A 21,359-nucleotide genomic window follows, 5' to 3' on the forward strand; every position below is an offset into this window, starting at 1 on the left:
ATTTCTTATGAGCTGAGATTCTTTCCTCAAAAAACTCTGGTTTTATATTTAGTTAAAGAATGATTGAGAAAGTAAAAATCCAAACACAGCTTTCCAGAGTCCCTTGACTCTAAAGTCCTACAGCACAGAGACAGGCCCTTCACCCCAAACTGGTCAATGCCAAAAAGTCCAGCAACTTCCAAGCATGCAGGCTGCTGTCCAACAAAGCCCATTCACGTCAGTCATCACCAGTTCAATCTATGGCTTCTCATTCTCTACATTCTCTGTGGTTGACTGGCCAGCAACTGACCTCCCCTTGACTGACCAATCACATCCTGTTGCTGAAACATCTGCACTGTTCAATAATGAATCTGCAATCACCTTTCTCGACCAATTCCCGTGTGCAATTACCAAATTCTTTATTCTTTTATTTTAAAACAAGCTGCTGTTCAAAGCTCCATTCTCAACTTCAGCTCACATTCTAAATCAAAAATTCAAAAAAATTAAAGAGAAGTGATGACGGCCTGAACAAGGAGCGGTGGCATTAACCTCTCCTTGTTCAGGCTCTGGGCCAACTGCCACAAAGTGCACCTAATCAATTGTAAACTGTGCTCAATCCTCAAGCTTGCTGCTTTGATATGCAATTTTGTCTGTTGCCTCTTTGCACCTAATACTATCCCTAATTTCATTGGGAAGCCATGGTTGAACCACCTCTCTCCTGTGACGTTTGTGTCAGATAGAGTGTAATTCCTGCACATGATCTTTCCCTATCCATTACCAGTGCCTTTTAGTCAGTTTCCCCAATGCATCATTGCCAACTTCTTTTATTTAAATCCAGAAATGCTCCTCTATACTTCCAAATGTCCTACCACTCAATTCATCACCTTTCATTTTCAAGATTAAATTCCATTTGCCTCTGTTCAGCCGTCTACATTGTTTTATTTGTCGAAAGCATTTCTCTCACTATCTGCAACACCATCAATTTTCACTAACCTGCAAATTTACTGCTTTAGTCTGCTATCCATACCTAGATCATTAAAATACACAACAACCAGCAGTGAGAATCTCTCTCAGGCCTCTTGTTTCATCAGTAAGAATGGGGGATTCTTTTGTTAACAGCACACCTTAATTTGAACAGTGAAAGGTCGGACCAACCTTAAAATTAAGGAGAAGTACCTGGCTCCTGACAGCTACCGAATTGGTACGGTGAAACCAGCTGGGAACCAGACACGGCCCCACTCCCAAAAAGGCTCTCCCAGCTGGAAGAACGCAAGTGTGGCCTCCATCAACTCAGCACCTAACAGCCCACACCCACAAAAGGTACATTTCTTTATCCCAATGGCTAAACAGAGAGGGTTGGTGTTAAACCCCATGATAATGTATAAATCCATCTGCAGTAAATACATGAGAGCTTCCTGCTTGTTTGCGTAACTATAATGTTGGAGTGAAGAGGCTAACAACTGGACACTGGCAACACTCCCAATTTTAAAGCATTCTTACCAACAACCTGCATTTATTCGATACTTCAAGCAAAGCAATGCCTAAAATAATTGAGCAATTAAACATCAGACAATGGGGCACCAGGAGATACCCGGGCTGATGGAATGATAGCATTGCTACACAGAAACAAAAACACTGCAGATGCTGGAAGAGAAAATACACAGGCAGGAGACTGCCTGCCTTGCTGTGTCCCTCTCCCTCCTGTTACTGCCTGCCTTGCTGTGTTCCTCTCCCTCCTGTTACTGCCTGCCTTGCTGTGTCCCTCTCCCTCCTGTTACTGCCTGCCTTGCTGTGTTCCTCTCCCTCCTGATACTGCCTGCCTTGCTGTGTCCCTCTCCCTCCAGATACTGCCTGCCTTGCTGTGTCCCTCTCCCTCCTGATACTGCCTGCCTTGCTGTGTCCCTCCCCCTCCTGATGCTGCCTGCCTTGCTGTGTCCCTCTCCCTCCAGATACTGCCTGCCTTGCTGTGTCCCTCTCCCTCCTGATACTGCCTGCCTTGCTGTGTTCCTCTCCCTCCTGATGCTGCCTGCCTTGCTGTGTTCCTCTCCCTCCTGATGCTGCCTGCCTTGCTGTCGTCCTCTCCCTCCAGATGCTGCCTGCCTTTCCGTGTTCTCCCAGCCTCCTGATACTGCCAGCCTTGCTGTCTTCCTCTCCCTCCTGATGCTGCCTGCCTTGCTGTGTTTATCTCCTTCCTAATGCTGCCTGCCTTGCTGTGTTCACCCAGCCTCCTGCTGCTGCCTGCCTTGCTGTCTTCCTCTCCCTCCTGATGCTGCCTGCCTTGCTGTGTTCACCCAGCCTCTTGATGCTGCCTGCCTTGCTGTCTTCCTCTCCCTCCTAATGCTGCCTGCCTTGCTGTGTTCACCCAGCCTCCTGCTGCTGCCTGCCTTGCTGTCTTTCTCTCCCTCCTGATACTGCCTGCCTTGCAGTGTTTCTCTCCCTCCTAATGCTGCCTCCCCTGCTGTGTTTCTCTCCCTCCTGATGCTGCATCCCTTGCTGTGTTCCTCTCCCTCCTGATACTGACTGCCTTGCTCTGTCCCTTTCCCTCCTGATACTGCCTGCCTTGCTGTGTTCCTCTCCCTCCTGGTACTGCCTGCCTTGCTGTGTCCCTCTCCCTCCTGATACTGCCTGCCTTGCTGTGTTCCTCTCCCTCCTGGTACTGCCTGCCTTAGGGTGAGGGACACAGCAAGGAGGGAGAGGAACACAGCAAGGCAGGCAGTATCAGGAGGGAGAGGAACACAGAAAGGCAGGCAGTATCAGGAGGGAGAGGGACACAGCAAGACAGGCAGCATCAGGAGGGAGAGGAACACAGCAAGGCAGGCAGCATTAGGAGGGAGATAAACACAGCAAGGCAGGCAGCATCAGGAGGGAGAGGAAGGCAGCAAGGCAGGCAGCATCAGGAGGGAGAGGGACACAGCAAGGCAGGCAGTATCAGGAGGGAGAGGAACACAGCAAGGCAGGCAGTATCAGGAGGGAGAGGGACACAGCAAGGCAGGCAGCATCAGGAGGGAGAGGAACACAGCAAGGCAGGCAGTATCAGGAGGCAAGGGAACACAGCAAGGCAGGCAGCAACAGGAGGGAGAGGAACACAGCAAAGAAGGCAGCAGCAGGAGGGAGAGGAACACAGCAAGGCAGGCAGTATCAGGAGGCGGAGGAACACAGCAAGGCAGGCAACAACAGGAGGGAGAGGAACACAGCAAGGCAGGCAGTATTAGGAGTGAGAGGGACACAGCAAGGCAGGCAGCATCAGGAGGGAGAGGAAGACAGCAAGGCAGGCAGCATTAGGAGGGAGAGGAACACAGCAAGGCAGGCAGCATTAGGAGGGAGATAAACACAGCAAGGCAGGCAGCATCAGGAGGGAGAGGAAGACAGCAAGGCAGACAGCATCAGGAGGGAGAGGAACACAGCAGGGCAGGCAGTATCAGGAGGGATAGGGACACAGCAAGGCTGGCAGTACCAGGAGGGAGAGGAACACAGCAAGGCAGGCAGCATCAGGAAGGAGAGGAACACAGCAAGGCAGGCAGTATCAGGAGGCTGGGTGAACACAGCAAGGCAGGCAGCATCAGGAGGGAGAGGAAGACAGCAAGGTAGGCAGTATCAGGAGGCTGGGAGAACACGGCAAGGCAGGCAGCATCTGGAGGGAGAGGAAGACAGCAAGGCAGGCAGCATCAGGAGGGAGAGGGAAAACAGCAAGGCAGGCAGTTTCAGGAGGGAGAGGGACACAGCAAGGCAGGCAGCATTAGGAGGGAGATAACCACAGCAAGGCTGGCAGTATCAGGAGGGAGAGGAAGACAACAAGGCAGGCAGCATCAGGAGGGAGAGGAACACAGCAAGGCAGGCAGCATCAGGAGGGAGATGAACACAGCAAGGCAGGCAGCATTAGGATTGAGATAAACACAGCAAGGCAGGCAGCATCAGGAGGGAGAGGAACACAGCAAGGCAGGCAGCATCAGGAGGGAGAGGGACAGAGCAAGGCAGGCAGCATCAGGAGGGAGAGGGACAGAGCAAGGCAGGCACCATCAGGAGGGAGGGGAAGACACCAAGGCAGGCAGCATCAGGATGGAGAGGAACACAGCAAGGCAGGCAGTACCAGGAGGGAGAGGGACACAGCAAGGCAGGCAGTATCAGGAGGGAGAGGGACACAGCAAGGCAGGCAGTATCAGGAGGGAGAGGGACACAGCAAGGCAGGCAGCATTAGGAGGGAGATCAACACAGCAAGACAGGCAGCATCAGGAGGGAGAGGAAGACAGCAAGGCAGGCAGTATCAGGAGGGAGATAAACACAGCAAGGCAGGCAGCATCAGGTGGGAGAGGGAACACAGCAAGGCAGGCAGCATCAGGAGGGAGAGGAACACAGCAAGGCAGGCAGCATCAGTAGGCTGGGGGAACCCAGCAAGGCAGGCAGTATCAGGAGAGAGAGGAAGACAGCAAGGCAGGCAGTATCAGGAGGGAGAGGAACAGCAAGGCAGGCAGTAACCGGAGGGAGAGGGACACAGCAAGGCAGGCAGCATCAGGAGGGAGAGGAACAGCAAGGCAGGCAGGAACAGGAGGAAGAGGAACACAGCAAGGCAGGCAGTATCAGGAGCGAGAGGAACACAGCAAGGCAGGCAGCATGAGGAGGGAGATAAACACAGCAAGGCAGGCAGCATCAGGAGGGAGAGGGACACAGCAAGGCAGGCAGCATGAGGAGGGAGATAAACACAGCAAGGCAGGCAGCATCAGGAGGGAGAGGAAGACAGCAAGGCAGGCAGCATCAGGAGGGAAAGGAACACAGCAAGGCAGGCAGCATCAGGAAGGAGAGGAACACAGCAAGGCAGGCAGCATCAGGAGGCTGGGTGAACACAGCAAGGCAGGCAGCATCAGGAGGGAGAGGAAGACAGCAAGGCAGGCAGCATCAAGAGGCTGGGTGAACCCAGCAAGGCAGGCAGCATTAGGATTGAGATAAACACAGCAAGGCAGGCTGCATCAGGAGGGAGAGGAACACAGCAAGGCAGGCAGCATCAGGAGGGAGAGGGACAGAGCAAGGCAGGCAGCATCAGGAGGGAGAGGGATAGAGCAAGGCAGGCACCATCAGGAGGGAGAGGAAGACAGCAATGCAGGCAGTATCAGGAGGGAGGGGAAGACACCAAGGCAGGCAGCATCAGGATGGAGAGGAACACAGCAAGGCAGGCAGTACCAGGAGGGAGAGGGACACAGCAAGGCAGGCAGCATCAGGAGGGAGAGGGACACAGCAAGTCAGGCAGTATCAGGAGGGAGAGGAACAGCAAGGCAGGCAGTAACCGGAGGTAGAGGGACACAGCAAGGCAGGCAGCATCAGGAGGGAGAGGGACACAGCAAGTCAGGCAGTATCAGGAGGGAGAGGAACAGCAAGGCAGGCAGTAACCGGAGGTAGAGGGACACAGCAAGGCAGGCAGCATCAGGAGGGAGAGGAACAGCAAGGCAGGCAGGAACAGGAGGAAGAGGAACACAGCAAGGCAGGCAGTATCAGGAGCGAGAGGAACACAGCAAGGCAGGCAGTATCAGGAGGGAGAGGTACACACCTAGGCAGGCAGCATCAGGAGGGAGAGGGACACAGCAAATGCAGGCAGTATCAGGAGGGAGAGGGACACAGCAAGGCAGGCAGCATCAGGAGGGAGAGGGAAAACAGCAAGGCAGGCAGCATCAGGAGGGAGAGGGAACACAGCAAGGCGGGCAGTATCAGAAATGAGAGGGACACAGCAAGGCAGGCAGCATCAGGAGGGAGAGAAACAGCAAGGCAAGCAGTAACAGGTGGGAGAGGAACACAGCAAGGCAGGCAGCATCAGGAGGGAGAGGGACACAGCAAGGCAGGCAGTATCAGGAGGGAGAGGGACACAGCAAGGCAGGCAGCATTAGGAGGGAGATCAACACAGCAAGACAGGCAGCATCAGGAGGGAGAGGAAGACAGCAAGGCAGGCAGTATCAGGAGGGAGATAAACACAGCAAGGCAGGCAGCATCAGGTGGGAGAGGGAACACAGCAAGGCAGGCAGCATCAGGAGGGAGAGGAACACAGCAAGGCAGGCAGCATCAGTAGGCTGGGGGAACCCAGCAAGGCAGGCAGTATCAGGAGAGAGAGGAAGACAGCAAGGCAGGCAGTATCAGGAGGGAGAGGAACAGCAAGGCAGGCAGTAACCGGAGGGAGAGGGACACAGCAAGGCAGGCAGCATCAGGAGGGAGAGGAACAGCAAGGCAGGCAGGAACAGGAGGAAGAGGAACACAGCAAGGCAGGCAGTATCAGGAGCGAGAGGAACACAGCAAGGCAGGCAGCATGAGGAGGGAGATAAACACAGCAAGGCAGGCAGCATCAGGAGGGAGAGGAAGACAGCAAGGCAGGCAGCATCAGGAGGGAAAGGAACACAGCAAGGCAGGCAGCATCAGGAAGGAGAGGAACACAGCAAGGCAGGCAGTATCTGGAGGCTGGGTGAACACAGCAAGGCAGGCAGCATCAGGAGGGAGAGGAAGACAGCAAGGCAGGCAGCATCAAGAGGCTGGGTGAACCCAGCAAGGCAGGCAGCATTAGGATTGAGATAAACACAGCAAGGCAGGCTGCATCAGGAGGGAGAGGAACACAGCAAGGCAGGCAGCATCAGGAGGGAGAGGGACAGAGCAAGGCAGGCAGCATCAGGAGGGAGAGGGATAGAGCAAGGCAGGCACCATCAGGAGGGAGAGGAAGACAGCAATGCAGGCAGTATCAGGAGGGAGGGGAAGACACCAAGGCAGGCAGCATCAGGATGGAGAGGAACACAGCAAGGCAGGCAGTACCAGGAGGGAGAGGGACACAGCAAGGCAGGCAGCATCAGGAGGGAGAGGGACACAGCAAGTCAGGCAGTATCAGGAGGGAGAGGAACAGCAAGGCAGGCAGTAACCGGAGGTAGAGGGACACAGCAAGGCAGGCAGCATCAGGAGGGAGAGGGACACAGCAAGTCAGGCAGTATCAGGAGGGAGAGGAACAGCAAGGCAGGCAGTAACCGGAGGTAGAGGGACACAGCAAGGCAGGCAGCATCAGGAGGGAGAGGAACAGCAAGGCAGGCAGGAACAGGAGGAAGAGGAACACAGCAAGGCAGGCAGTATCAGGAGCGAGAGGAACACAGCAAGGCAGGCAGTATCAGGAGGGAGAGGTACACACCTAGGCAGGCAGCATCAGGAGGGAGAGGGACACAGCAAATGCAGGCAGTATCAGGAGGGAGAGGGACACAGCAAGGCAGGCAGCATCAGGAGGGAGAGGGAAAACAGCAAGGCAGGCAGCATCAGGAGGGAGAGGGAACACAGCAAGGCGGGCAGTATCAGAAATGAGAGGGACACAGCAAGGCAGGCAGCATCAGGAGGGAGAGAAACAGCAAGGCAAGCAGTAACAGGTGGGAGAGGAAGACAGCAAGGCAGGCAGTAGCAGGAGGGAGAGCTACACAGCTAGGCAGGCAGCATCAGGAGGGAGAGGGACACAGCAAGGCAGGCAGCATCAGGAGGGAGAGGGACACAGCAAGGCAGGCAGCATCAGGAGGGAGAGGGACACAGCAAGGCAGGCAGCTTCAGGAGGGAGAGGGAACACAGCAAGGCAGGCAGTATCAGGAGGGGGAAGAACACAGCAAGGCAGGCAGTATCAGGAGGGAGAGCGACACAGCAAGGCAGGCAGCATTAGGAGGGAGATAAACACAGCAAGGCAGGCAGCATCAGGAGGGAGAGGAAGACAGCAAGGCAGGCAGCATCAGGAGGGAGGGGGACACAGCAAGGCAGGCAGCATTAGGAGGGAGAGGAACACAGCAAGGCAGGCAGCATTAGGAGGGAGATAAACACAGCAAGGCAGGCAGCATTGGGAGGGAGAGGAAGACAGCAAGGCTGGCAGTACCAGGAGGGAGAGGAACACAGCAAGGCAGGCAGCATCAGGAAGGAGAGGAACACAGCAAGGCAGGCAGCATCAGGAGGCTGGGTGAATACAGCAAGGCAGGCAGCATCAGGAGGGAGAGGAAGACAGCAAGGCAGGCAGCATCAGGAGGGAGGGGGACACAGCAAGGCAGGCAGCATCAGGAGGGAGGGGGACACAGCAAGGCAGGCAGCATTAGGAGGGAGAGGAACACAGCAAGGCAGGCAGCATTAGGAGGGAGATAAACACAGCAAGGCAGGCAGCATTGGGAGGGAGAGGAAGACAGCAAGGCAGGCAGTACCAGGAGGGAGAGGAACACAGCAAGGCAGGCAGCATCAGGAAGGAGAGGAACACAGCAAGGCAGGCAGCATCAGGAGGCTGGGTGAATACAGCAAGGCAGGCAGCATCAGGAGGGAGAGGAAGACAGCAAGGCAGGCAGCATCTGGAGGGAGATAAACACAGCAAGGCAGGCAGCATTAGGAGGGAGATAAACACAGCAAGGCAGGCAGCATCGGGAGGGAGAGGAAGACAGCAAGGCAGGCAGCATCATGAGGGAGAGGAACACAGCAAGGCAGGCAGCATTAGGAGGGAGAGGAACACAGCAAGGCTGGCAGTACCAGGAGGGAGAGGAACACAGCAAGGCAGGCAGCATCAGGAGGGAGAGGGACACAGCAAGGCAGGCAGCATCAGGAGGGAGAGGGACACAGCAATGCAGGCAGCATCAGGAGGGAGAGGAACACAGCAAGGCAGGCAGCATTAGTGGGGAGAGGAACACAGCAAGGCAGGCAGCATTAGGAGGGAGATAAACACAGCAAGGCAGGCAGCATCAGGAGGGAGAGGAAGACAGCAAGGTAGGCAGCATCAGGAGGGAGAGGAACACAGCAAGGCAGGCAGTATCAGGAGGGAGAGGGACACAGCAAGGCAGGCAGTACCAGGAGGGAGAGGAACACAGCAAGGCAGGCAGTATCAGGAGGGAGAGGGACACAGCAAGGCAGGCAGCATCAGGAGGGAGAGGAACACAGCAAGGCAGGCAGTATCAGGAGGGAGAGGGACACAGCAAGGCAGGCAGCATCAGGAGGGAGAGGAACACAGCAAGGCAGGCAGTATCAGGAGGGAGAGGGACACAGCAAGGCAGGCAGCATTAGGAGGGAGAGGAACACAGCAAGGCAGGCAGTATCAGGAGGGAGAGGGACACAGCAAGGCAGGCAGCATTAGGAGGGAGAGGAACACAGCAAGGCAGGCAGTATCAGGAGGGAGAGGAAGACAGCAAGGCAGGCAGTACCAGGAGGGAGAGGGACACAGCAAGGCAGGCAGCATCAGGAGGCTGGGTGAACACAGCAAGGCAGGCAGTATCAGGAGGGAGAGGAACACAGCAAGGCGGGCAGCATCAGGAGGGAGAGGAACACAGCAAGGCAGGCAGTACCAGGAGGGAGAGGGACACAGCAAGGCAGGCAGCATCAGGAGGGGGAGGACCATGAGGTAAAAATAATGACTGCAGATGCTGGAAACCAGATTCTGGATTAGTGGTGCTGGAAGAGCACAGCAATTCAGGCAGCATCCAGGGAGCTTCAAAATCGACGTTTCGGGCAAAAGCCCTTCATCAGGAATAAAGGCAGAGAGCCTGAAGGGTGGAGAGATAAGCTAGAGGAGGGCGGGGGTGGGGAGAAAATAGCATAGAGTACAATTGGTGAGTGGGGGAGGGGATGAAGGTGATAGGTCAGGGAGGAGAGGGTGGAGTGGATAGGTGGAAAAGGAGATAGGCAGGTAGGTCAAGTCCGGACAAGTCATGGGGACAGTGCTGAGCTGGAAGTTTGGAACTAGGGTGAGGTGGGGTAAGGGGAAATGAGGAAACTGTTGAAGTCCACATTGATGCCCTGGGGTTGAAGTGTTCCGAGGCGGAAGATGAGGCATTCTTCCTCCAGGGGTCTGGTGGTGAGGGAGCGGCGGTGAAGGAGGCCCAGGACCTCCATGTCCTCTGCAGAGTGGGAGGGGGAGTTGAAATGTTGGGCCACGGGGCGGTGTGGTTGATTGGTGCGGGTGTCCCGGAGATGTTCCCTAAAGCGCTGTGCTAGGAGGCGCCCAGTCTCCCCAATGTAGAGGAGACCGCATCGGGAGCAACGGATGCAATCAATGATATTAGTGGATGTGCAGGTAAAACTTTGATGGATGTGGAAGGCTCCTTTAGGGCCTTGGATGGAGGTGAGGGAGGAGGTGTGGGCACAGGTTTTACAGTTCCTGCAGTGGCAGGGGAAAGTGCCAGGATGGGAGGGTGGGTCGTAGGGGGGCGTGGACCTGACCAGGTAGTCACGGAGGGAACGGTCTTTGCGGAAGGCGGAGAGGGGTGGGGAGGGAAATATATCCCTGGTGGTGGGGTCTGTTTGGAGGTGGCGGAAATGTCGGCGGATGATTTGGTTTATGCGAAGGTTGGTAGGGTGGAAGGTGAGCACCAGGGGCGTTCTGCCCTTGTTGCGGTTGGAGGGGTTGGGTCTGAGAGCGGAGGTGCGGGATGTGGACGAGATGCGTTGGAGGACATCTTTAACCACGTGGGAAGGGAAATTGCGGTCTCTAAAGAAGGAGGCCATCTGGTGTGTTCTGTGGTGGAACTGCTCCTCCTGGGAGCAGATATGGCGGAGGCGGAGGAATTGGGAATACGGGATGGCATTTTTGCAATAGATAGGGTGGGAAGAGGTGTAATCCGGGTAGCTGTGGGTGTCGGTGGGTTTGTAAAAAATATCAGTGTCAAGTCGGTCGTCACTGATGGAGATGGAGAAGTCCAGGAAGGGGAGGGAGGTGTCAGAGATGGTCCAGGTAAATCTAAGGTCAGGGTGGAATGTGTTGGTGAAGTTGATGAGGTGGCGCCAATGCAGTCATCAATGTAGCGGAGGAAGAGGTGGGGAGTGGTGCCGGTGTAATTACGGAAGATCAACTGCTCTACGTAGCCAACAAAGAGACAGGCATAGCTGGGGCCCATACGTATGCCCATGGCTACCCCTTTGGTCTGGAGGAAGTGGGAGGATTCAAAGGAGAAATTGTTAAGGGTGAGGACCAGTTCGGCCAAACGAATGAGAGTGTCGGTGGAGGGGTACTGTTGGGAACGTCTGGAGAGGAAAAAACTGAGGGCTTGGAGGCCCTAGTCATGGCGGGTGGAGGCGTAGAGGGATTGGATATCCATGGTGAAGATCAGGCATTGGGGCCGGGGAAACGGAAGTCTTAGAGGAGGTGGAGGGCGTGGGTGGTGTCTCGAACGTATGTGGGGAGTTCCTGGACTAGGGGGGATAGGACAGTGTCGAGGTAGGTAGAGATGAGTTCAGTGGGGCAGGAGCATGCTGAGACAATGGGTCGGCCAGGGTGGTCAGGCTTGTGGATCTTGGGAAGGAGGTAGAACCGGGCAGTGCGGGGTTCCCGGACTATGAGGTTGGAAGCTGTGGGTGGGATGTCTCCTGAGGTGATGAGGTTCTGTATGGTCTGGGAGATGATGGTTTGGTGATGGGGGTCGGGGTCATGGTCGAGGGGGCAGTAGGAAGAGGTGTCCTTGAGTTGACGTTTGGCTTCAGCGGTGTAGAGGTCAGTGCACCAGACTACCACTGCGCCCCCTTTGTCCGCTGGCTTGATGGTGAGGTCAGGATTGGAGCAGAGGGATTGGAGGGCTGCGCGTTGTGAGGGTGAGAGGTTAGAGTGGGGGAGGGGGGTCGACAGGTTGAGGCGGTTAATGTCCCGGCGGCAGTTGGAAATGAAGAGGTCGAGGGCAGGTAATAGGCCAGCACGGGGTGTCCAGGTGGATGCAGTGTGTTGGAGGTGGGCGAAGGGGTCCTCGGAAGGTGGGCGGGAATCCTGATTGTGAAAGTAAGCTCGGATGCGGAGGCGACGGAAGAATTGTTCGATGTCACGGCGTGTATTAAATTCATTGATGCGTGGACGGAGGGGGACAAAGGTGAGTCCTTTGCTGAGGACTGATCGTTCGTCCTCAGTGAGGGGGAGGTCTGGGGGGATGCTGAAAACTCGGCAGGGCTGGAAGCTGGGAGCTGGTGTGGGTATAGAGCTGGGAGTGGGGTCGGAGCCAGTACCTGGAGTGGGTGTGGTGGTGGGGGGAATGGGGGTGGAGTCATGAGCAGGGGTAGTGTTCAGCATCAGGAGGGAGAGGGAACACAGCAAGGCAGGCAGCAGCAGGAGGAGGGATTGCGTTGATGCTGCCTGCATTGCTGTGTTCTTCCAGCCTCCTGCCTCTATCTAGCATTGCTACATAGCCAGGCTTTACTGACCAGCCCTAATTGTACTTGGTGTTTTCTTGGCAACTGATACTTTGGGTCAGGAGTCACATATGGGTCTGATTGGATAGGGACTTGAAATTTCCTCCCTAGTGGGTCATAGGACAAACAGCATACCATTCAGTTCCTTGAGCAGCACCTGCTCTCTTAGCAGCCCAGTTTCAATTCTACCATCGAACTGTCTGTGTGAAGTTTGCACATTCTCCTCATGGATGTGTAGCTTTACTTCAGGTGCTCTGCTTTCCTCCCATCGTCGGTGTGCAGGTTAGGTGGGTTGGCCATGGGAAATGTGGTGGTACAGGGATAAGATAAGGGCCTGGTTTGGGTGGACTGCTCTTCGGGGGATTGGTGCAAATGGGTAATGGCTGAATGGCCTCTTTCTGCATGGCAGGGGGTTCTATGATTCAAACACTCTACCCCAGAAGACTATGGAGATAGTCTTTGAGTATGGTTAAAGATTTGATTAACTGTGGTGTACAGGATTATGAGATGAGCAAAAAGGCATTGAATTGTTCAATCAGCTGTGATTATACGCTTATCATGACGTCTGTCATTCTATGAAATCCGGGGTAAGCTGTAAAATTGACTCAACTTTTTCATCCACATGGGGAAGCTTTGAAGAATTTCTGACCAGAACTTCAGCTAACCAGATGCATTTGGTGAAATGTTTCTTACACAGATTATTTTATTCCATTGCAGGAAAGAGAGAAAAGCCTGAAAAAGGAGTGAGGCCCCTCATCACATAACTTCACCCTCTGCAATGTTTTGCAATAATTCTGCAATTTGAAAATGAGTTTTTAAATCACAGGTTATTTTACATTGATGTGTAGGTTAGGAAAATGCAAAATTGAATAATATTAAAATCTTTATTAATCAACATTGTTCAAAATAATTGAATCTTGTGGCTTTATTCTCAATTTCCCTGTATCTCACATATATAGAGAGAGAAAACAGGCTCTGATGAAGGAATTTGAGCAGTTAGGGGCTAAATGAGAAAGCAGAACCAAAAATACACAATCTCCCGATTATTATGTGAGCCACAAGCTAATTGATAACGCAATTAAAGAGGTAAGCAAATGGCTCAAAGATTGATGTGGGAGAAAATGTGTTTGAATTCATGGGACATTGACACCAAGGCTAGGGAAGGAGATAGCTGTTCCAATGGGATGGGCTCCACCTGATCACGCTGGGATCAGAGTCCTGGTGAATTGCATAACTGACACTGTTAGGGCTTTAAACCAAATAGTGGAGGGGTGGGTTTCATTGCATAGAAAATTATAAAATCAAAGATAAAGGAGAAGGTGGATTGCAGGTTAGTGATTGGACAACCACTATCAAGAAAATAAAAGGGACAAAATGTTTGAAAGTCATATTGTACCATGGAACGATAAGAGTTAGGGCAACTCAATAATAAAACAATAGAGTCATAGAGATGTACAGCACGGAAACAGACCTTTGTGTTCAACCCGTCCATGCCGACCAGATATCCCAATCCAATCTAGTCCCACCTGCCAGCACCCGGCCCATATCCCTCCACACCCTTCCTATTCATATACCCGTCCAGATGCCTCTTAAATGTTGCAATTGTACCAGTTTCCTCCACTTCCTCTGGTAGCTCACTCCATACACGTACCACCCTCAGTGTGAAAATGTTGTCCCTTAGCTGTCTTTTATCTTTCCCGCAAGAGGATTGTAATCCGTGTACACAACCGTCTCTGACACATTGTTCTGACATGCCCATTAAAATGTAAGGCCATACCAAACTCAATAGTTCCTTTTCAATTGTGGAGTATTTCCTTTGGTGGATGTGGAGTTTCTTTGAAAAGTAACCACCTGGCAGTTCAATCCCATCCTCATCTTCCTGGAGTACAGCTCCAATCCGATGTCACTCGCATCGATAGTGACTTTAAAAGGTTTTGAAAAGTTTGGTGTAAGTAAAACTGGTTTGGTGGTTAATATTGATTTCAAATGGTCGAATGCCTCCTGACGTAGTTCTGTCCACCGAAACTTTGTGTTCTTCTTCAGCAAATCGGTTAACAGTGCCACCACACTGCTGAGGTCTGGAACAAACTTCCGATAGAATCCGCTGAGTCCAAAGAATTGAAGCACCTCTTTCTTAGAGTTTGGTTGTGGAAATTCCTCAATAGCCTTCGTCTTTGTGTTCCGAGGGGTCAACCTTCCTTGACCAATGTTATGTCCCAAGAACATCACCTCTGCTTTTGCGAATCTCATTTGGTTTAAGTTTATTACCAGTTTTGCTTCTCGTAATCGTTCAAAGAGCTCTGCTGCTGTTCCATGTGATCTTTCCAGGACTTATGTATTTGGAAAGGAAAGGACTGATTAGGGATAGTCAACATGGCTTTGTGCGTGGGAAATCATGTCTCACAAACTTGATTGAGTTTTTTGAAGAAGTAACAAAGAAGATTGATGAGGGCAGAGCAGTCAATGTGATCTATATGGACTTCATAGAACATAGAAGTATACAGCTCAGTACAGGCCCTTTGGCCCTCAATGTTGCGCCGATCCAAGCCCACCTAACCTACACTAGCCCACTATCCTCCATATGCCTATCCAATGCCCGCTTAAATGCCCATAAAGAGGGAGAGTCCACCACTGCTACTGGCAGGGCATTCCATGAACTCACGACTCGCTGAGTAAAGAACCTACCCCTAACATCTGTCCTATACCTACCCCCCCTTAATTTAAAGCTATGCCCCCTTGTAATAGCTGACTCCATACATGGAAAAAGGTTCTCACTGTCGACCCTATCTAAACCCCTAATCATCTTGTACACCTCTATCAAGTCACCCCTAAACCTTCTTTTCTCCAATGAAAACAGCCCCAAGTGCCTCAGCCTTTCCTCATACGATCTTCCTACCATACCAGGCAACATCCTGGTAAACCTCCTCTGCACCCGTTCCAGTGCCTCCACATCCTTCCTCTAGTATGGCGACCAAAACTGCACACAATACTCCAGATGCGGCCACACCAGAGTCTTATATAACTGCAACATGATCTCAGAGCTCCGGAACTCAATTCCTCTACCAATAAAAGCCAGTACGCCATATGCCTTCTTCACCGCACTATTTACCTGGGTGGCAACTTTCAGAGATCTGTGTACATGGACACCAAGATCCCCCTGCTCATCCACACTACCGACCATTAGCCCAGTACCCCGTCTTTTTGTTACTCTTACCAAAGTGAATCACCTCACATTTACCTACATTGAACTCCATTTGCCACCTTTCTGCCCAGCTCTGCAACTTATCTATATCCTGCTGTAACCTGACACATCCTTCCTCACTGTCAACATCTCCACCGACTTTCGTATCATCCACAAACTTGCTCACCCAACCTTCTAGCCCCTCCTCCAGGTCATTTATAAAAATGACAAACAGCAATGGTCCCAAAACAGATCCTTGCGGAACACCGCTAGTAACTGCACTCCAAGATGAACCTTTACCATCAACTCTACCCTCTGTCTTCTTCCAGCCAGTCAATTCCTAATCCAAACCTCCAACTCACCCTCAATGCCATACCTCCGTATTTTTTGCAGTAGTCTACCATGGGGAACCTTATCAAACGCCTTACTAAAATCCAAATACACCACATCTACCGCTTTCCCCTCGTTCACCTCCTTAGTCACCTTCTCAAAGAATTCAATAAGGTTTGTGAGGCACGACCTGCCCTTCACAAAACCATGCTGACTATCCTTGATCACATTATTCCTATCCAGATGTTCATAAATCCTATCCCTTACAATTCTCTCTAAGACTTTGCCCACAACAGAAGTGAGACTCACTGGCCTATAGTTACTAGGGTTATCCCTACTCCCCTTCTTGAACAAGGGAACCACATTTGCTAGCCTCCAATCTTCTGGCACTATTCCTGTAGACAACGAGGACATAAAAATCAAGGCCAATGGCTCTGCAATCTCCTCCCTTGCTTCCCAGAGAATCCTAGGATAAATGCCATCAGGCCCAGGGGACTTATCTATTTTCACCCTTTCCAGAATTTCCAACACCTCTTCCCTACATACCTCAAAGCCATCCATTTTAATTCATTGTGACTCAATATTCAATTCGGCAACAATGTCCTGTTCCTGAGTGAATACTGACGAAAAGTATTCATTCAATGTCTCCCCAATCTCTTCAGCCTCCACACGCAACTTCCCATTACTATCCTTGACTGGACCTATTCCTACCCTAGTCGTTCTTTTATTGCTGACATACCTATAGACTTCAGTCAGGCTTTCGACAAGGTTCCCCATGGGAGACTGATTAGCAAGGTTAGATCTCATGGAATACAGGGAGAACTAGCCATTTGGATACAGAACTGGCTCAAAGGTAGAAGACAGAGGGTGGTGGTGGAGGGTTGTTTTTCAGACTGGAGGCCTGTGACCAGTAGAGTGCCACAAGGATCGGTGCTGGGCCCTCTAATTTTTGTCATTTACATTAATGATTTGAATGCGTGCATAAGAGGTACAGTTAGTAAGTTTGCAGATGACACCAAAATTGGAGGTGTAGTGGACAGTGAAGAAAGTTACCTCAGATTACAACAGGATCTCGACCAGATGGGCCAATGGGCTGAGAAGAGGCAGATGGAGGTTAATTTAGATAAATGCGAGGTGTTGCATTTTGGGAAAGCAAATCTTAGCAGGACTTATACACTTAATGGTAAAGTCCTAAGGGAGTGTTGCTGAACAAAGAGACCTTGGAGTGCAGGTTCATAGCTCCCTGAAAGTGGAATCACAGGTAGATAGGATAGTGAAGAAGGCATTTGGTATGCTTTCCTTTATTGGTCAGAGTATTGAGTACAGGAGTTGGGAGGTCATGTTGTGGCTGTACAGGACATTGGTTAGGCCACTTTTGGAATATTGTGTGCAATTCTGGTCTCCTTCCTATCGGAAAGATGTTGTGAAACTTGAAAATTTCAGAAAAGATTTACAAGGATGTTGCCAGGGTTGGAGGATTTGAGCTATAGGGAGAGGCTGAACAGGCTGGTGCTGTTTTCCCTGGAGCATCAGAGGCTGAGGGGTGACCTTATAGAGGTTCATAAAATCATGAGGGGCATGGATAGGATAAGTAGACACAGTCTCTTCTCTAAGGTGAGGGAGTCCAGAACTAGAGGGGCATAGGTTTAGGGTGAGAGGGGAAAGATATAAAAGAGACCTAAGGGGCAACTTTTTCAAGCAGGGTGTGGTACGTGTATAGAATGAGCTGCCAGAGGATGTGGCGGAGGCTGGTAAAATTGCAACATTTAAGAGGCATTCGGATGGGTATATGAATAGGAAGGGTTTGGAGGGATATGGGCCGGGTGCTGGCAGGTGGGACTAGGTTGGGTTGGGATATCTGGTCGGCATGGGCGGGTTGGACTGAAGGGTCTGTTTCTATGCTGTACATTTCTGAGTCGATGACTGGAACCTCCTTAGTGCAGATGGTTTGGATAAAGCCGTTCTGTCAGGTGTGTTCAGGAGGGTTTCCTTACTCAGTATGTAGACAGACCGACGACGGGAGAGGCCATTTTGGATTTGATACTCGGCAATGAGCGAGGACAGGTGTCAGATCTCGTGGTGGGAGAACAGCTTGGTGACAGTGATCACAACTGCCTCACATTTACCACAGCTTTGAAGAGAGAAAGGTGCAGTTACCAAGGGCAGATATTTAATTGGGGAAAAGGAAATTATGACACTATCAGACAGGAGTTGGAAAGTACAGGCTGGGAGCAATTGTTCCACAGAAAGGGCACAGCAGTCATGTGGAGACTATTTAAGGAGCAGTTGTTGCGGGTGATGCAAGAATTTGTCCCTCTGTGACAGGTAAGAAGGGGTAAGATTAAGGAACTTTGGATGACGAGAACAGAGGAACTTCTTGTCAAAAAGAGGACCAGTGGGGTTCTGTCCTGGTCCTCACCTACCACCCCACCAACCTCCATATACATCGTATCATCCGTCGTCATTTCCGCCACCTCCAAACGGACCCCACCACCAGGGATATATTTCCCTCCCCTCCCCTATCAGCGTTCCGAAAAGACCACTCCCTCCGTGACTCCCTCGTCAGGTCCACACCCCCCACCAACCCAGCCTCCACTCCCGGCACCTTCCCCTGCAACCGCAAGAAATGCAAAACTTGCACCCACACATCCCCCCCTTACCTCCCTCCAAGGCCCCAAGGGATACTTCCATATCCGCCACAAATTTACCTGCACCTCCACACACATCATTTATTGCATCCGCTGCACCCGATGTGGCCTCCTCTATATTGGGGAGACAGGCCACCTACTTGTGGAACGTTTCAGAGAACACCTCTGGGACACCCCCACCAACCAACCCAACCACCCCGTGGCTCAACACTTCAATTCCCCTCCCACTCCACCAAGGACATGCAGGTCCTTGGACTCCTCCATCGCCAGACCATAGCAACACGACGGTTGGAGGAAGAGCGCCTCATCTTCCACCTAGGAACTCTCCAACTACAAGTGATGAACTCAGATTTCTCCAGTTTCCTCATTTCCCCTCCCCCCACCTTGTCTCAGTCAAATCCCTCGAACTCAGCACCACCTTCCTAACCTGCGATTTTCTTCCTGACCTCTCCGCCCCCACCCCACTCCGGCCTATCACCCTCACCTTGACCTCCCTCCACCTATAGCATTTCCAACGCCCCTTCCCCAAGTCCCTCCTCCCTACCTTTTATCTTATCCTGCTTGGCACACCCTCCTCATTCCTGAAGAAGGGCTTGTGCCCGAAACATTGATTCTCCTGTTCCTTAGATGCTGCCTGACCTGCTGCACTTTTCCAGCAACACATTTTCAGCTCTTATCTCCAGCATCTGCAGTCCTCACTTTCTCCACGAAGTCCCCAGAGCTAGACCAGATTTATCCAAGTCTGCTCCGTGAAGCGAAAAAGGAGGTTGCTAAGGTGCTGGCGAAGATCTTTGCCTCCTCACTCTCCGCGGAAGTCCTACCAGAGGATTGGAGAGAGGTGAGTGTTGTTCCTCTTTTCAAGAAGGGTAATAGGGAAATCCCTGGTCAGTCTTGTATCTCTGGTCAGCAAAGTGTTGGAAAGAATTCTGAGGGATAGGATTTATGACTATTTGGCAAAGCATAGTGTGATTATAGGCAGTCAGCATGGCTTTGTAAGGGGTAGGTCATGCCTCACAAGTCTTATTGAGTTCTTTGAGGAGGTATCAAGACAGGTTGATGAAGGTCGAGCAATGGATGTGGTGTGTATGGATTTCAGCAAGGCATTTGATAGGGTTCCCCACGGTAAGCTCATTCATAAAGTCAGGAAGTATGGGATACAGGGAGATTTGGCTATCTGGATTCAGAATTGGTTGGCTGACAGAAGGCAGAGAGTGGTTGTAGATGGAAAGTATTCTGTCCGGAGGAGTGTTGAGTGGCGTCCCGCAGGGCTCTGTTCTTGGGCCTCTGCTCTTTGTAGTTTTTATTAATGACTTGGATGAGGAGGTTGAGGAGTGGGTTATTCATTTTCAGATGACACTAAGGTTGGAGGTGCTGTCAATAGTTTTGAGGGCTATTGCAGGCTGCAGTGCGACATAGACAGGATGCAGAGCTGGGCTGAGAAATGGCAGATGGAGTTCAACCTGGATAAATGTGAAGTGATGCATTTTGGAAGATTGAACTCGAATGCTGAATATAGGATTAAAGGCTTGATTCTTGGCAGGGTGGAGGAACAGAGGGATCTGGGTGTGCAAGTACATAGATCCCTCAAAGTTGCCACCCAAGTGGATAGGGTTGTTAAGAAAGCATATGGTGTTTTGGCTTTCATTAACGGGGGGATCGAGTTTAAGAGCCGTGAGGTTTTGCTGCAGCTCTACAAGTCCCTGGTGAGACCACACTTGGAATATTGTGTTCAGTTCTGGTCGCCCTACTATAGGAAAGATACAGAGGCTTTGGAGAGGGTGCAAAGAAGGTTTACCAGGATACTGCCTGGACTGGAGGGCTGTCCTAATGAAGAGAGGTTGAATAAGCTCGGAGTTTTCTCTCTGGAGGAAGAGAGGAGACCTGATTGAGGTATACAAGATAATGAGTGGAATAGACAGAGTCAATAGTCAGAGACGTTTCCCCAGGGTAGGATTGACTGGTACGAGGAGTCATAAGTTTGAAGATATTAGGAGGAAGGGAGAAAGGAGACATCAGAGGTAGGTTCTTTACGCAGAGAGTTGTGAATGCATGGAGTGTGTTGCCAGCTGTGGTGGTGGAAGCAGAGTCATTGGGGACATTTAAGTGACTGCTGGACATTCACATGGATAGCAGTGAGTTGAGGGGTGCGTAGGTTAAATTATTATATCTTACATTAGGATTAAACCTCAGCAAACATTGTGGGCTGAAGGGCCAGTTCTGTGCTGTATTTTTCTATGCTGTGTACAATTGTGTAATTTGTATTGCTCATGTAGCACCCTTGGTCCTGGAGGAACACTGACTTGTTTTTACTGTATCAGTTGTATATGGTAGAAATTATAAATAAAAACCACTCTAACCTAAACCCACGTATCCCAGAAATTCCAGAGAGATTGATTGATTGATCTTCAGTTACGTAACTGCACGTCATCAGTTCAGTCAGTTTCAATAGACAATAGGTGCAGGAGTAGGCCATTCGGCCCTTCGAGCCAGCACCACCATTCATTATGACCATGGCTGGTCATCCTCAATCAGTATCCTGTTCCTGCCTTATCTCCATAACCCTTGATTTCACTATCCTTAAGAGCTGTATCCAACTCTTTCTTAAATGAATCCAGAGACTGGGCCTCCACTGCCCTCTGGGGCAGAGCATTCCACACAGCCACCACTCTCTGGGTGAAGACGTTTCTCCTCATCTCTGTCCTAAATGGCCTACCCTGTATTTTTAAGCTGTGTCCTCTGGTTCGGGACTCACCCATCAGCGGAAACATGTTTCCTGCCTCCAGAGTGTACAATCCTTTAATAATCTTATATGTCTCAATCAGATCCCCTCTCAGTCTTCTAAACTCAAGGGTATACAAGCCCAGTCGCTCCAATCTTTCAGGGTAAGGTAGTCCCACCATTCCGGGAATTGACCTCATGAAACAACTCAATAGCCAGAATGTCTTTCCTCAAATTTGGAGACCAAAACTGTGCACAATATTCCAGGTGCGGTCTCACCAGGGCCCTGTACAGTTGCAGAAGGACCTCTTTGCTTCTATACTCAATTCCTCTTGTTATGAAGGCCAGCATGCTATTAGCCTTCTTCACTACCTGCTGTACCT

The 21,359-nt window shown here is 51.5% G+C and overlaps 1 protein-coding gene across 3 annotated transcripts in view; it reads left to right on the forward strand.

The window, feature by feature from the left end:
* The window catches only part of LOC148151888 (microtubule-actin cross-linking factor 1, isoforms 6/7-like), a 58,944-nt gene extending 45,752 nt beyond the window's left edge, over positions 1-13,192 (forward strand). Inside the window, exons 8-9 of one of the 3 annotated variants that reach the window (XM_087993259.1) lie at positions 1,118-1,299; positions 12,817-13,192. In XM_087993259.1, coding sequence (XP_087849385.1) covers positions 1,118-1,299; positions 12,817-12,846 — 212 coding nt within the window. In that variant the 3' untranslated portion in view covers positions 12,847-13,192. Of the gene's footprint in view, positions 1-1,098; positions 1,300-12,816 lie in introns of those variants that run through there. The other 2 variants (XM_087993261.1, XM_087993264.1) reach the window with 2 other exon arrangements.
* Positions 13,193-21,359: the final 8,167 nt, after the last annotated feature.

The sequence above is a fragment of the Chiloscyllium plagiosum genome, unplaced genomic scaffold, assembly GCF_037043375.1.
Source record: "Chiloscyllium plagiosum isolate Xiang-an unplaced genomic scaffold, Cpla_swu_hap1 HiC_scaffold_2, whole genome shotgun sequence".
NCBI lineage: Eukaryota > Metazoa > Chordata > Chondrichthyes > Orectolobiformes > Hemiscylliidae > Chiloscyllium > Chiloscyllium plagiosum.